Source organism: Eublepharis macularius, chromosome 1 (assembly GCF_028583425.1).
Source record: "Eublepharis macularius isolate TG4126 chromosome 1, MPM_Emac_v1.0, whole genome shotgun sequence".
In the NCBI taxonomy this organism is placed as follows: domain Eukaryota; kingdom Metazoa; phylum Chordata; class Lepidosauria; order Squamata; family Eublepharidae; genus Eublepharis; species Eublepharis macularius.
In genome coordinates this window covers 70737791-70754518 of record NC_072790.1, presented here as the reverse complement: position 1 = coordinate 70754518, position 16728 = coordinate 70737791, and the positions used below count along the sequence as shown (strand labels likewise).

Sequence of the window (16728 nt, the reverse complement as noted above, 5' to 3'; positions counted from 1 at the left end):
CATGAGGAAGTGCCACTGGGTGCTCACAAGCCCGCACCCTATACCCAAAACTCTCCTGCCAATGACAGATCAAACAGCACCACCCAAACAATATCTCAGAACACTGCCATTAGTGCAAGGTAGGCGAAAAACCCCTTCTCCCAAAGCCAATCAGGGCAAAGAGGGGAAAAATTCCTACCTGGCTCCGACACAGCAGCCGGCTAATCCTGCACTAAAACAGGGTGAGGTGGGTGGGCCGAGCGCATGAGGAAACTGACGCTGGGGAAGCAGAGCCGCCTGCAAATGGCTCTTGTCTCCGCCCCCAGCCAAAGCCCTGGATGCCCAGGAAGGGAGCCTGTCAGCTTCCTCCGGGCAGGGCTGCAAAGCCGGCTCCCAGCCTAAGCAGCTTTGCTGCAGCTGGGAAAGCCGAATTGTTTTTACTTAACTCTGTTACCAAGCCCGTTGCTATTGGGTGGGGGGAGCATTCAGGGCAACTCCCTTGCAGCAATATGTCATGCCATACCTCTGAATTTCCAGATTTCATTACAATAGTATTTATCTTTTTTCAGTATAGAGTTATAAGGGAAAATGTCAAAGCAGTTTTTGTTTTGATTGTTTGGAAAGGCAGTTGATTAGTGATAGGAATAATCTACTGTGCATCACCACCATCCTGCATAATATACCTTAAATCTCTTCACACAGGTATGAGCCTGGCATTGGGGACTATATTAGTTTCTGGACTCCACATCTAACAAACATAATGAAAACAAAAAAGAAAAGGGACATGACCTTATAAACCTGGCTCATAATCCCAACATTATATGAATGATCTGTAAGGCACTCTGTAGGAAAACAGCTAGAGTTCTGGTTATGGGAGTGAGGCCTGTGGAAAATCCTAAAATTGAGTCACTTGTGAATTGCATTAAGAACCTTCCTGCCTTTCCCTCAAGCCTGATCCATACCTACAACATTGCAAAAGCTTCATTATTATCTTTTATATTTTCTTCCAAGTTTTTTAAAAATTTAGTTTATGATGCCAAAACAGATGAGACAATAGACTACATGGGGTAAGAGAAAGTGGTTGATGAAACACAAGCCAAGGAAACGGAAAATGGAGTGCAGTAAGGAATAGAGAATGAATCTCATCGCGATCCGCAAATCGTAAATTGTGAAATTTCACAAAATTGACACGTTTGCTGAAACGATTAGTTAGTTTCGTGATTCGTCAGAACCCAGGGCATTTCAACAGCAAGAGTGAGCCCTCAAAAGGGAGACTTAGGTCCCAGAGCCAGGATAAAGCCTGAGACTAGGGTAGGGTGGAGGAAAAAAGGCACCCTCACCCAAAGATCTTCTCACAGCAAGGCCAAGAGCTGGAAATAAGAAGCTAGTTTCAGTCTCTTTTAAAGCAGCAGTAGCCAAAAACACAATCCCAAATCCTTCCACATACTCTCTCACTCCAATCCCAGCAACAGGTCCTCCTCCCACTTCCTCTGTCTACAGGGACTGAAACACGAGGCAGAGAGAGGTGCCTTTTATAAAAAAAAGCTGACATAGAGCAGAAAAGGAGGTCTGTGATTGGCTGACAGACCTGCTTAACAGGGTTTGGAGGGGTGAGATTGGTGTGCCCATGGCTACAGAAGTCCCACCTCCTTGGTTGCCTAGGGGATTGACCCCCAGCTCATGGATGTTTAGGGCAGAATGGAAGCTCTCCAGATGGCTAGGAGAGCTAGCAATCAAGGGTAAGTGGGCTATGTTTGAAGTTTCCAATGGCAATAAAAGGTCTGGGCCCATTGTTGCCTAGTGAATCAATGGATCGGTGCCAGCCTGTCTGAAATTATAAATCGTTCATGAAACTAACGAAACAGGCCCAAAAGCCGTGAATTGCCTGATAATTTCGTGATAACTGTGGCCCCGCAAAACGTGGTTTTGCGACACACGAAACTGCCCGTTTTGTGATGAAATTTGTTTCGTATTCCGATTCATGCCCAAATCTGTTCTACATACTCATCTTCATTTTCTTTTTAAAGTAAGTCTCTAGCCCACTCCATTGCAGAGATATGCTTTTTTCCCTTATATTTCCTCAAAGGAAGGGGCTAGAGACATACCTCGGCCCTAGATCCCTTCCAGTCTGGTTTCCGCCCAGGACATGGGGTCGAGACATTGCTGGTCGCCCTCACAGACGATCTCCGCAGATATCTGGATCAGGGCGGATCAGCACTGCTGATTTTGCTGGATCTGGCAGCAGCATTTGATATGGTCGATCATGAGCTTTTGACCCACCGCCTTGCCGATGTGGGGATTCAGGTGACAGCACTGCAGCGGCTGGTCTCCTTTCTCCATGATCGGGGACAGAGGGTGGTGCTTGGGGAGAGAGTGTCATCTCGCAGGCCACTGGTATGTGGTGTGCCACAGGGAGCGATACTCTCTCCATTATTATTTAATATCTATATGTGCCCCCTCGCCCGGCTGGTGCGGAGTTTCGGGCTTGGGTGTCACCAATATGCGGATGACACCCAGCTTTATCTGTTGTTGGATGGGCGGCCTGGATCGGCCCCTGATGCCCTGGAGCGTGCTTTTGAGGCTGTGGCTGGTTGGTTGAGACAAAGTCGGCTGAAATTGAATCCCACGAAGACGGAGGTCCTGTATGTGGGTCGTGGGGAGATGGCTTTGGGACCCCGGCTTCCTACACTTAATGGGGCAGCACTTACACTGGCCCCGGGAGTTAGGAGCCTGGGGGTGATTCTGGATTCCTCCCTGAAGATGGAGGAACAGATCACTGCAGTTGCCAGGTTTTCCTTTTATTATCTTTGGCAGGCCAGGCAGCTTGCCCCTTATTTGTCTCCCCGTGACTTGACTACAGTAGTCCAAGCAATGGTCACCTCTAGGTTGGATTACTGTAACGTGCTCTACGCTGGGCTTCCCATGGGTCTGATCCGGTGGTTACAGCTGGTACAGAATGCAGCAGCGCGGGTCATTGTTGGAGCACCGGTGTGGGAGCATATTACACCGGTGCTACGCCAGCTGCATTGGCTGCCAGTGGAGTACCGAATCAGGTTCAAGGTTTTGGTGTTAACCTACAAAGCCCTACGTGGACTGGGACCGACGTATCTGAGGGACCGTCTCTCACCATATGAGCCCCAGAGGACTCTCCGCTCTGGTGGAAAACATCTTTTAAGTGTCCCTGGCCCTAGGGAGGCCCACCTGGCGTCGACCAGGGCCTTTTCGGTCCTGGCCCCGACCTGGTGGAATGCTCTGTCTTGCGAGACAAGGGCCCGGCAAGATTTGCTTGCATTTCACCGGGCCTGTAAGACGGAGCTATTCCGCCAGGCATATGGCTGATGCCGGGCAGTGCCCGCCCCCCCGTGAAGGGGGGGTTAAACCATCGCCCCTATGCGAACACAGAGGCATGTATGAACCACTATGCAGCATGAATTGTAATATTTAATGTTTTTAAATGTATTATTTAATGTTTTTAAATGTATTATTTAATGTTTTTAAATGTTTTTAAATGTATTATTTAATGTTTTTAAATGTTTTAATGATGTTTGTTTTTGTTATCCGCCCTGAGCCTGCGAAAGTGGGGAGGGCGGAATATAAATATAATAAATTAAATTAAATTAAATTAATTAAATTAAATTAAAAAATGAAAGGTAGTTATTTAGAGAACCTGCATATCCATTAATATGAAATTGACATTTTTTAAAAAAAAAGATTCAAAAACTTCTGGTGGCCCAGGGGAGAGGGGGTGGTCACTTCTAGCACCAGAAAAAGCACCATGGTTTTGAAAGGCATACAGTCTCTGCTGCTCTGGTCTCCATCCCAACAGAGGTTAGTTTTGCCCTGCTGGTACCAGCCTCCACCACCTGACTCTGAGTCAGCCCATGAATGGCTCTCCAGTTTGGAGGGGTAAGATTAGGTATGGGTGGTGGAGCTGCTCCCCTTTTAGGCTTCCCCATACAAAGACCTCCCTATGCATTCATTTTCAATCTTTTTTTTAAAAAATCAGCCTTTATATTGATCTATCCATCTATCAGTTATAGCACGCACAAAAAATTAAAAAGGTGTAGATGCTGTGGCATCACTAATGATGCCACCAAAGGTGATAGCACATCAAAATTCTAACTGTTTAAGGCACCTGTAGATCAAAATAAATAATCTCCAGAACTGAAAAAATGCAAAAGGAAGGCAGATGTGTTAAAGAACCATACCCAAATCAATTCCAATGTTTGGGGATTGATTGCTAAGAAAATTAGAAATAAATCGAGTATGTGGAAAAGCCCAGAGTGAATTTGGGCCAGTCATTCTCTCTCAGTCTAACTTACTTGTAAGGATAAAATGAAAGAGCAGGAAATGATGTTGTAAGCTGCTTTGGGTCTTTATTGAGGAGAAAAGCAGCATATAAATGGCCGTTACCACATGCTGTTAAAGAGACGGTCTACTTACTGAAGGCTGGCGTTTTTTCCCACAGATTCCAGATGCCTCCGATTTCAAAGCAGAAGCAGGCAGTTTGTCTTGCGTCTAATCAGCGTCTTTTCTGAGACCGAGATTTCCCGCTCTTTTCTGTGCCGGGTCAAGGATGTTGATTAGATGCAAGACAAACTGCCTGCTTCCGCTTTGAAATGGGAGGCATCTGGAATCTGTGGGAAAGAAACCCAGCCTTCAGTAAGTAGACCGTCTCTTTAACAGCATGTGAAAATGGCCAATATCTAAATTCCATGCTCATTTCCATGTAGCCGTTAGTTGAAATCACTGCTGATTTAGTGGCTTGTTTCATTTTCTTAGATATTTACACTGGTATATAACTTTTCATTGTAATTTTTGTCACTGAGTTTTAATGGTTTTTAAGTATATATTTATCTTATTATTTTATTATACATTGTCTGAAGTACAGGCAATAGTGAGACTATTTTTAAATATTATAAACAAATAATTAAAATAAGCTAATAAAACTGGAGTCCATAGGGTTAGCTGAGTGAGATGTGAGCTATTAATCTGAAAGGAAATAATTAATGGAGAAAATATACAGTCCTCCAGAAGTGGAAGAAATAAGCATTGAATTTTCCCCCTGTGTTTGTTTTACATGGTTTATATGATGGTTTTAAGTCTTAATGCTGCAATTATCTGTGATTACTTCTGCTGATACTGGGATGCCGTGTGAGAAGCTTGGGTGCTGCTGTTGTTTAAAAATTAGGCATGTCTTTAAAATTGTGTTTTATTGCTCCATATAATGCATGTTGATAAGGAGAAGGAGAAGGAGGATTCTGAAAGGTTTGTTTTCTTTCTGTGACATACTTCATACAGCATGGAGTTAAATCGCACAGGACTTCTTAGGAAGGAAACTAAGGTTTAGAGTTATAGAGAGTGAATGCCCTTCAAGTGAAATCTGTTTCTACATTGTGCTGTGACTAGAGGTGGGCACGATCCAAAAAAAAAATACCGATCAAGCTGATCGTGGATCAGCGCTGGCGACGATCCCGAATTAACGATCCACACCGATCATCTCCCGTTTCCGATCCGTGGATCGTGGATTGTGGATCAGAGATCATGGATCGTGGAGGCAAAGGCAGAGGGGCACCCCGCTGTTCCCAGCGATACAGGAACGGTGGCTGATGCCAGCGGCATCTGTGTTTGTGTTTGGCTGTCTGTGTTTCGCCGTCAGAGCTGCCTATCAGAGTTTGCAGGGATGAGATTGGAGTGCCCATGGCTACAGAACACCCCCTTCCCCCTCCCTCCCTTGGGTGTCTTCTCCCAGCTGGTGACTGCTTTGCTGCTCCGTGGTTGGAAGGAAGCCATGCTGATCAAGGAAAGCTGAGCTTCCATTCGGGTTTCCAGGGCGACAGAAGGAGGGCAAACACAGCTCAGGCATTCCCCAGGCTCCGTTGCCAGGGCAATAGATTGCTGGCTCCTGAGCGTCTGGCTTCCCGATCCGAGCACGATCACCCCGATCAAGCCCCGATCCAGCCCCCCTCCCAACCGCTGGATCGTTGGCCATGCCCGAGCACGATCCGCTGGGTCCTGATCGCGCAATTGCCATTATCGTGGGGGGTTTTCGATCGTAATGTGGATCTTGCCCATCTCTAGCTGTGACACTTCATTTTTCATACAAAGACTGATTTGTAAGTAACAGGATTTTCTGATTTCTCTACTATATTTGTCATACAAATAATTAATCTCAAATTAGTGTGAGAGAAAAAAATCATCTCTCCTTGTATTCACAGGACATCTAATCCATCATATATACAGCAACTGCATGTGGAGGATTCTCATCGGTACAACAAAATTCAACCTCGCCCATACTTCCACGTGCATGCACAGATAGCACAATGGTCCATTAGTGGGGATGGGAGGTCTGCACATGCTTCCTACATCTCCATCCATGGAATTGCAAAACTCAAGTACGCTCACTGTTCGTGAAGTAGTAAAAAAGCTAGTTGCATAGCCATTCATTAATCAATATCATATTTAAGACTCACAGATTACTTAAAAGCACAATAACATAAAATTTTTCTTATGTTTAATGGTCATTTTAATAAACGGCCCTTTAGTTCCAAGCCTGTGTCTGTCTCTTTATTCCGGATGGGGTTGCAATTCGGCTTGCCCAGCAGCTGCGCAGCAGCTTTAGCTGGGAGCCTGTATTTTCAGCCCTGCTTGGAGGAAAGGAGGCAGGCTCCCTTCCCGGACATCCAGGGCTTTCGCCAGGGGACAGAGCCAAGAGTCTTATGCATGCGGCTCCATTTCCCCTGGCTGCAGTTGCCTTAAGCACTCATCCCACCCACTTCACCCTGTTCTAGTGCAGGACTAGCCGACTGCTGTGCCCAGAGCCAGGTAGGAATTTTTTGCCCTTTTCCCTGATTGGCTTTTGGGAAAGGGTTTTTTTTTTTTTTTGCCTACCTTGCACTAATGGCAGTGTTTTGAGGTGGTGCTGTTTGGTTTTGTCACTGGCAGGAGAATTTTGGGAATAGGGTGCGGGCTGGTGAGCACCCAGTGGTGCTTCCCCATGGGTGGGGAACAGGGTCTGCCAACAGTGCGGTATGCTTGTTGATGGCTACCATAACATAGATGCCTGCGGGGATCCCCAGAGACAAGGCCTTCCCTCATGCTATACGGCTGGGGCGTTAGGTGCTTGATGGGGGGATCCCTTGCCTGGCTGGCCGGGTTGCAGCCATTCAAGGGATGGCCTACACTCGGGGATTTGGGGCTCGCCCAGGCAGGTCAAGGCGGAGGTCTGAAGTTGACCCTATGGTTTGAACTGTACCGCTTAGTTGGCCCTTGCCATGGTTTATGTTTAATGGTCATTTTAATAAACAGCCCTTTAGTTCCAAGCCTGTGTCTCTCTCTTCATTCTGGCTGGGGTTGCAATGTTGGTCCAAAGCAGAAAAATTTATCTTTTTAATTCTTCAACTGATTCCTTAATCAAGCTTTTTGGCACTGACTTTCTTTTGAATAACTGATACTAATAACAGTACAACTGATAATCCAGTGTTTCCATGTGATATGTGCTACTGCTAACATGTACCTGTAGTCAACTGACTTTATACTTTCCCACCCTTTTTGCAGTAAGCCCTTCCTTCATTTTGTCTCTTGCCACCGGTCATTAGAAAATTCAATTCATATATATAGAATGTGATGGCCTCATCTAAATGGAACAGTTACTGTGCTCACAACATATTTTAAAAATTTAAATACAATCTTGACTCCCTAAGAAATGCAAGTGTTTAAAAAGACTAAAGGCCATATACTTTCAAAAATGTTTTATCTTGAAAAACAAACAGTTGTAACTTGAAAGAAAAGGCTACTGCTTTAGGAGAACAGCTAGATAAACTTACTATCTACAGCTCTACCATCTTTTCCTTAGGCCAGATGGTGGCCTAAAAAAACCTTAAGAACACAAAAATGCTGAAAATTTAGCAGAAAAGATACTTTTTGGCTGGAATGGTTCAGCAGCCAAATTATTCGATGCATTTAAGAACCTGTCTGGCTTTGATTATTATGAAACACAACGTAAATCATTCTTCCTGTCTCTCTGCATATATGCCATGCTCAAAATAGAGTTTTAACATTTATCCATCTGGGAAATGCACAGGAATTTGATACAGAAGTAGCTTACACATATCTCAGAGGAGGAGGACAGGAGAGGCATTTAAAATTCTATTTTGGATGAGGCAGAGATTCAGAGGGGAAAGGAGTGGTGCTTCTGTCCCTCCCATATGAATGGTATGTTTGATGTTGTTTTCTGTTTCAGCTTTCTCTAAACAATTTCCTGATCAGAAAGAAAAGAATGTGGCATGTAAGAATCCAAAAATTCTGAAATGTGAACATTTTAGTGGTCAAGAGGGTGGGAGAGATGCATTACAAACATCTCCCCCGCCCCATCTCCCTCCTTGTGTGCTTCTTGCATAATTTATTTTATTTACAATACTTTTAACCCACTTTTCTCTCAAAAATGAAACACAAAGCCACTTACAAGAATTAAAACACCAACTGCCTCAGGTCAACAGTTCAACCAACTCCAAAATCTAATACCAGCAATAAGCCAGACTGTGCATCTCCCACTAACAAGAGGTTCCTGAAGGCCAAGAGAGTGGCTGCTTTCCTCACAAACTCAGGATGGCTGTTCCATAATCCTGGAGCTGCCCCAGTGCAGGCAGAAGTTTTCTCCCTCCGACATGAGAAAATGGTCATGAGAGGCTGCTGGGATGTTACTACAACTCCAGACCCCACAGAAGCCTGAAAAGAACTATTGCTTGCAGCATGGGTCCATCACATGGACTATTGCATTTGCCAGAGCCAACATGTAAACTGTAATCAGGAGGTATACATCCTCAAATAACCATATGCACAACCTTGACCAGGCCATGGCTCCCTGAACTTGTACTTGGCAAACATCTGTAACACTGGTATAGCCCACACAGCACATACATATGGAGCCAAAGCCATCCCTGTTAGGTTTCCTCTGTAATCAGGCTGCCAGCACTAAAGCATTGGCAGTGTTTTTTTTTCCTTTATATCACATGCAGAATCTGCATTCTTGTAACTAGACTACCACTTCAAAAAAAAAAAATAAGTGCCACTCAGTTTGAATTCAGAATTACACTAACCAAATTAAACAAATGTGTCTATGTTATCTGTATAAGTCCCTAATTTGATTATTTGTAGCCTACATCTAGATGGCAGACTCTCCTCCCTCCGCCCCCACTAACATGTATATTGGACTCCTGTTTATAGAGCTTGGCATGTTCTGCAATGTGCACCACAGGCTTCATTTTCTTCATAGATTGTACAGTCCTTGTAAATGGCACCATGAAGATGTAGATAAACAACTGTTGGCACAGCAAAATGCAGCCGTGAGATTGAGAGTTTAAATACAAGGAAGTGTTAATGTGCTACAGCTGCTGCTTGCTGAATGGTTAACCAAGTCCCTAAAGGAGGAAAGCTACCACTGGCTCTTAGCTATAAAAGCTCATGCCACAAAATATCCCTTAGTCTTCAGGGTGTCACAAGGCTGTTTCAGTGTTTACAGAATGAGGTCTAAATTACACTGGAGCCTTTCCCCAGTGAAAAACTTAAACCATTGTTAACCATGCTAACAGTGGAGAAAAGAGGCATTTGTAATGCAAATGACCATTCTGGCTAAAAAGGGTTTCATATTTGTGTTATAAACCGACAAAAGCATGCATGAAAACAGTCTGTTGGCTTTGCTACCACAGACTCACACAGTCTTCTGGAACTGAGCAATACTTACGGAATTTCTCAGTCAACTGTCCTTTTTCAAGAATACACATGGCTTTCCCTTTCGCTTTCTGAAGCTAAAAAATATAGATCTTCATTTGATCATAGTCTGGATTGGCTGAATGGTCAGTATAGTCAGGAAACTAGTTAAGAGTAGATCCATGTTGCACTGTGCACATTTAAGAACAAGTCCTTTTCAGGCCTTTGTGTTCATGGAACACATGCAAAAGGACGTTGGATCATACTAGGGGTGTGCAGCAAAAAAACCCCAGTAGTATTTGGATCCAGGTATCAGGAATACCATAAATATTTGGTATATTCAGATCCTACCATACTGGTATAGTATTTGGAATTCCAAATATATTTGGCACTGTAAGTAATGACTACTGAGGAATTACACAATTTTAAAGTTGACAATGAGGAAATTGAAATTGTTCAAAATTTTCTATTCATCATTAACCAAAAAGGAGACTGCAATGAAGAAATCAGAAGAATATTGAGACTTGTAAGAGCAGCTGTGAGGGACCTAGATAAGATCCTTAAAGATGTCTCTCTGGGAACCAAGATCAAGATAATCCAAACTATGGTATTCCCCATCACTATGTATGGATGTGAATGTTGGACAGTGAAGAAAGCTGACAGGAAGAAAATTGATTCATTTAAAATGTGGTGCTGAGGGAGAGTTTTGTGGATACCACAGACAGCCAAAAAGATGAATAAATGGGTACTAGATCAAAGCAAGCCTGAATTCTCCCTAGAAGCTAAAATGACAAAACTGAAGCTATCGTACTTTGGTCACATCATGAGAAGACAAGATTCTCTGAAAGTTAATAATGCTAGGAAAAGTGGAAGGCAGTAGGAAAAGAGGAGACCTAAAACAAGATGGCTTGACTCAATAAAAGAAGCCACAGCTGCCAGTTTGCAAGATCTGAGCAAGTCTGTTAATGATAGGATGTTTTAGAGGTCTTTCATTCATAGGGTCACCATAGGTAGAATGCGACTTGATGGCACATAACACACATTCCCTCTGGGGAAATCTTCCCCATTATTCCCTATGTAGAAGTATTTCCAGTGAGGCTGGAGGGACTATTTTTTCAAGAAAACTGTACAAAAATTGCCAGGAATCTAGTTCTGCCTGCCTACTAAAGACTTTCCAAGTTTTAAATGAATTGGACTAAAAAGTCCAACTCTACTGGGCCCTGAATAAGCTGCCCCCAGTGACTCTTCATTGTTTACTATGGGAAAAATCCAAGGCTTTCTTCGGGATACAGGAAGCCTTAGACAAGTCACCACAGCAACCATTGACAAAAGCCTTATAATGTAAACAGAACCAACAAAACCAGAGAATCCAAACAGAACCAATGTCGAACCAGAGAATCCCAGCAGAACCAAACCAAAGCAAGAGACACTGTTACAAGTCCAACAGAACTAGTGTCATTCAAACATGCCTGACAGAATCCAGGACCAATTTTAAGACTAACATAACCAATGTCAGACCAGAGAATCCCAGCATCCAACCTTGCAAGCCAGTAATACCAAGGCAGCAGCCAGACCTGGCAATGGGACATGGTGGCAAGCAAGCAACACTGACACAGACACACACATAGTAATGCTGCCTCTCCCCCACTCCTGCTGCCTGGGAAGCCAGCAAAAAGGGTGGGGACGAGCTGCTGTAACCTTTAAAATGCAATTCCTGAATATTCCTGAACGTATCTGGATAATTCGGTAATGAAGATACCAGGTTATCCAAATATATCCAAACATGCCAGATATATCTGGTTATACCAGAATAATTCTGGGTATTTTGGGGGTATATATTCAGTATTCCTGAGCCAAATTGCACATCCCTAGATTGTACCCACTGCCCCATCCAATCCACTGCCCCCATCCAACCACACATTTAGCACTGAGATCCTATGTATACGTAAGCTTTGGCTCCTTCATGTGATCTGGAAAAGTGCAAAAAGCAAGGTCCCAGTAGTGTAGGTGCCTCTATGTATACACCAGTATGTATACAGAAGCTTGATACAGACATTTGGCTCACCACTTGGATGACACAAGCAGAGCCAGTGAGCAAAATCCTGCTCCTTTGTATGCAGGGACATGCAGATGAGTCTATGGTGTTAAAGAGGAGGAAACATTATAAATTGGTCACTAGCTGATGATCAGAGAAAGTAAACAGGATACCCGAAGCCTGGCACTTAAATAATCTGTATAGGATGAATGCAGAATAAAAGTCCAGTTTTAATTCTCTGTTGGCACTGAGTATTTGGAAACAGTACAAAGAAATATTTATTCCTGCCATTCAGAAAGACTTGGAGGGTTGGATTGTTGGTTTTTCTTTTTATAATCCAGTATGTATTTAAATTTGTATGTCATCCTACTTTCCAGGACCAAATTTATGAGAATCCTCCCTGCAAACGGTATAATATTAGAAATAAAATGTAAAAATCTGTGAATTCCTGAGAGGTTTGGAGGGCAGTATATGCATACTACGTTTCTGCAGACTAGAAAGTTTTCTCAGTCAAAGGCACAGTAGGTATCTGGCTGATACACTGGGAACTATGGGGGGCATGGGAGCAACAAGTTCCTGGTTATCAAAAATATTGTAATACACCTTATAAAAATGATTTCTGTGCTCCTTACAAGGTCATGCCATAATTTTGCTCTCACCCTTCCCTCACGTTATTGCAAGTGCTGAGATGAAATGTAATTTGATCAAAAGAACTCTGAGGTGAATAATGATTTGCTTCAGCTGCAGCTCATTACAGCTGATTTCATTTTTTCCAAATTATATTAGAAGGACTGCATATCATCCAGCCTCTGAATTCCTCAATGTAATGGCTGCTCTGATACTGGGAATGAAAGGCTTCCTCTTGCACAATTTATTCCTTCCTCTAGACAGTTTATTATAGAAGGCAGCTGGATTAAAAAAAAAATCTACATTAGTTTGAATTTGGCATTACAGTCTCCCTTCAGTCAATGCTTCTGACCCCCAAACTTGTTCATGCTCCTGTGCTGGCCGTAACTGAAGATCAGATTATGTACAGCAAAAGTGAGACAGGCTTAAACAGTGAGATCCTATGCAGATTTGCTCCTGTTTAAGCACACTGAAATCAATTAGCTCACACTGGTGTAACTCTTCCTAGGATTGCACTGAAAACTGAAAGGAGCAGAAGCGCGGGAGGAGGTGCTAGCTTCATATTCTATAGCCCGATTTTCTATTGAGAGGTTTTTACATGACTGTCTAAAATCCAATGAAATTTCAGCAGCTGTGCCTACTTAGTATATTATATCCCTTGCGTTAGTACCAGCAACTTCACAATCATCTTGTAACGTGGATCTCAATAGAAACAGTGCATTGTTCACGTCTCAGATCAAAAAGTTATGTGTTGGTATGATGTGCTTCAAATAGAATGGGAAAGTGGGGAAAGCATGGAAAGTGGGGACCAAGAACAATTTACCAGGGCCTGGGAATCTGGGGGGGGGGGGGCGTGATTAACTTAAGCTTCAGAGCCATTCCTGTAATAAGTGCATTCACTACATTTCAAAAATGAAAACTGATTATTATTATTTTTTTTAGGTTCATGAAATAGTAGATATGAGATGTGGTTATCAGGGAGAGGTTAAAAATTTGCAGCAGGTCCACTACATATGAAGACGACTGACACGTTTGTACTAGTGCTTTTTTGTTAAATGATTAACCATCATTCAGGGGGGCTGGGGAAAGGTATCAGGATTCTACATTTGGGGATGAAAAAAAGGAAAATCTATAAGAAACTGACATCATATTTTTCTTCACTTATGGAATACTAGCAAGGACCTATAGAATGAGAAAACAGTTTCGCATATTATCATATTTATTAAAATATTATTTTTAATCTGCTTTCAAAAAATCTTTAACATATGGAGCAATTAATTTTCTTTTGCAATCTACTTCAGCCATTTATATTATTAAGGTTTCCCCCCAGCTGAGGTACATCATATGAGAACTGAAAGATGCACCTGATTTATGGACATGCCATTAAAGTATTGAATGAGTTATACAATTTTCTACTGTAGTTCTGATAAATCTAATTTATTCATTATCACGGTTCCTAATAAACCTAAAATGTGTCCTTTGCCTTCCGCTACCTATAAACATTTTATAAAGGGTATAATGACAAAGCCCCAAAGAATATAATACTGTAAATAGTTAAAGGAAATATTAAAAGGGAGGGGGGAGGCAGAATGAAAACAGTAGCCATTAACTTTATGTTTTTCATCATTCATAGTATTTGATTTGTGGGGGGTATATAAGAAGATCTGTTTGGATGGTAAAGAGTTAATCACATTCATGCTGGTGTTTAGCAAGGAATAAACAGAGCAAGTACTAAAGCTGGCTTTGCACCTACTGAATGCTGCAAGTGTCTGTACTCATTTGATATGCATCTAGCAAAGCTCGGCTGTTCCCAGAAGGCCACGCCATGAAGACTGAGAGAGCAGCGTCTGCTAGTGGTGCCTGTGAGTCACAAAGAACACAGAAAAATATTTATGGAACAGAAACAACAGTCAGAGGGAAAGAAGCTCATTCAGAATCATTCAACATCCCTTTTTCAAGCATGAATACAAATACAATTTCATGCAAGGAAGCCTGAGCAATAATTCAGGAGCCATTCAAGTTTCTCTGCAGTGCTTGACCTTCGAAGCATTCTTTAATTTGAAAGAGGGTGCCAGAATTTATTTCCAGCAAACTGGCTGAACTGAATACTATCAGTTATTATAACTCAAAAATCCCAGAAGGAGAATATTTCCTCTGCCCCCCACCGCTCACTACTCAGACCTGAACCCAACCATCATATTAAAAGAAAATCCCACGGTTTGCCCAGGGGCATGGGTCCCCAGAATTGCCAGACCCCCTGGAATTTTTTTTCTCCTTATGCCCTGTTCTCAGTAGCCCTGCAGTCATTACTCCTCTTTTAGTAGTCAGGGCCTAAGTATGTAATATGCTGACTTAAAGTATTCTATTGAGATAGTAGATAACTATGTAAACGTTAGAGGAGAAGCAGAGGTAAGTTTAAAAAAAACAGATAAAATAGTTCTTTTGTAATATTTAGGCACATTGGATGTTTTAAAATGGTACCTGTAGCATTAAGAGGACACCGATTGAAAGCCATGTCCCCCGCTGGGGTCCTTTTCCATACCATCGATATCAAATAATCCTCGGAACATATTTCATAAGGTGCTGTAATTTTTTTAAAAAATTATGGGACATAGTAAGCATATAGCATGTATATTAGATTGAATCTGCAGTCTTAAATCACACCATGAGCTCATTCTGGCTTGTTTTGGCAACAAAATGTGGGGATGCCTTTATTATAAAGGTGGGTTAAATGTCATAGATTTCCTATTATTTTGGCAGCATATAGACTTCTGCCATCCTCCATCTTAGTATCACAAGAACCTTGTGGGGTGGGTGAAACAGAGAGAGGCTGACTGGACCAATGTTGCCCAGTGAGCTTCTTGGCAGAATGAGGATTTGAATAGGGGTTACAGAGGTGCTAGTGTGAAACCACCATGCTGTGCTGGCCTCCAAAAGCATCCTTAGGAATTCTGGGTCTCAGTGAAAGAGCTCAGGGCCTCTTAAAGAGCACCTGCAGGACTATATTTCCATTGGGAAAAACTTGGCAGCTAAACAAGCTGAAAGTGGCTTAGGTTTTTCATTATGAATATGATCATTGGCAGCTAAACAAATTGAAACTGGTTTAGGTTTTTAAGTACAAACATGATCACTGCCCATATTAGTTTTAGCTGTCTAAAATTTTATTTCCCACTCTTATATTCAGAGCCTATTATAATAAAAAGCAAAAAAAAACTATACAAGCAAACAGTGGACTGTTGAAGGTCTTTGCTCTGATTGAATTGCTTCTCATATTTTGAAATCTGCCTTGAGTCTCAGTGAGGAACATGGGCTATAAATGAATTTAACAACAACAAAGCAATTAAAATGTTATCTCTAAAAGCCCCCTGAAATTAAAAAACAAAACCTTAACATGTCTTATGAGAGGTCAATAAAGTGGATTATCACTGTCCTTCCCTTGGAAGCCTGCTACATGTGGAACAACTTCTCCCCCTTGCCCTCAGGAAATGCAAAAACCTTGACATGGCAGTATGAATCTGTTGAATAGAGTTTACCACTAAATAGGAGCATGTGATGTTGATGACGACAGTGATGTCACTATGTCTGGAAGTGACAGTGGGTAGCCCTAGGAATTGCCAGAAACTCTACTGCAAATTCCTAGAACTACTCACTGTTGCTTCTGTGTTATAATATTGCATGTGATAATCAGAAGAGGAAGTCCTTCAGCTGTATAGGTCAAACTCATTAATAACTACAGATAAGAACCAAAGGGGGGAAGTAATCAAATTTGATACATCTGAAAAAATACCTCCCTATAGCTCACTACAGAAAGTCCAGACAATCTGAAACAGGCCCTTGGAATTCCTTCAGAGCTAAGAGGCAGAGAGCAAGCTGTCACACACGTTTTGGCACTTCAAGTCCTCAAAGGGGCTGAACAGAAGAACTGCTATTAAAGCCCTTGGATTTGAGCCACTCTAAACTTAACTGTCGTTTTGTGACCTACCTGTAAGTTTAATCTATGCTACTTTCATCCTTCTTAACACAAACATAGGAATCTCATCTTACTTTACCATCAACACATTTATAATTTACTTTTTTCTGTATTTAGTGTTTATAAAAATATAGAATTACAGAGCTTCATGGTCATTTTGCAAACTATGTAAAGAATAAAAAACAATGAGGTAGAACATTTTTATGTTCTGTTCTGAATATAATATTTTCTATTGATATTCTTATAGATCCCCTGAAGAAGCATCAGTGAATTGTGCCCAGGCAGTGTATTTGAATGAAACAACTCCCTTTCCTGCTGCACCATTGTTTTGTGTTTTTCGCTCCATCCTTGGCACAGCCCTCTTCTCTGGCATTTTGCACACTGAATAGAGACAAAAGGAGGCTGTCCT

At 42.2% G+C, this 16728-nt stretch overlaps 1 protein-coding gene across 1 annotated transcript in view; it reads right to left on the bottom strand.

The window, feature by feature from the left end:
- The window catches only part of ADGRB3 (adhesion G protein-coupled receptor B3), a 654643-nt gene that overhangs the window by 361144 nt on the left and 276771 nt on the right, over positions 1–16728 (bottom strand). The window contains exons 7-8 of the mRNA XM_054979153.1: positions 14831–14932; positions 14103–14209 (exon numbers count right to left, since the gene is read on the bottom strand). Of these exons, the coding sequence (XP_054835128.1) occupies positions 14103–14209; positions 14831–14932 (209 nt within the window). The remainder of the gene's footprint in view (positions 1–14102; positions 14210–14830; positions 14933–16728) is intronic.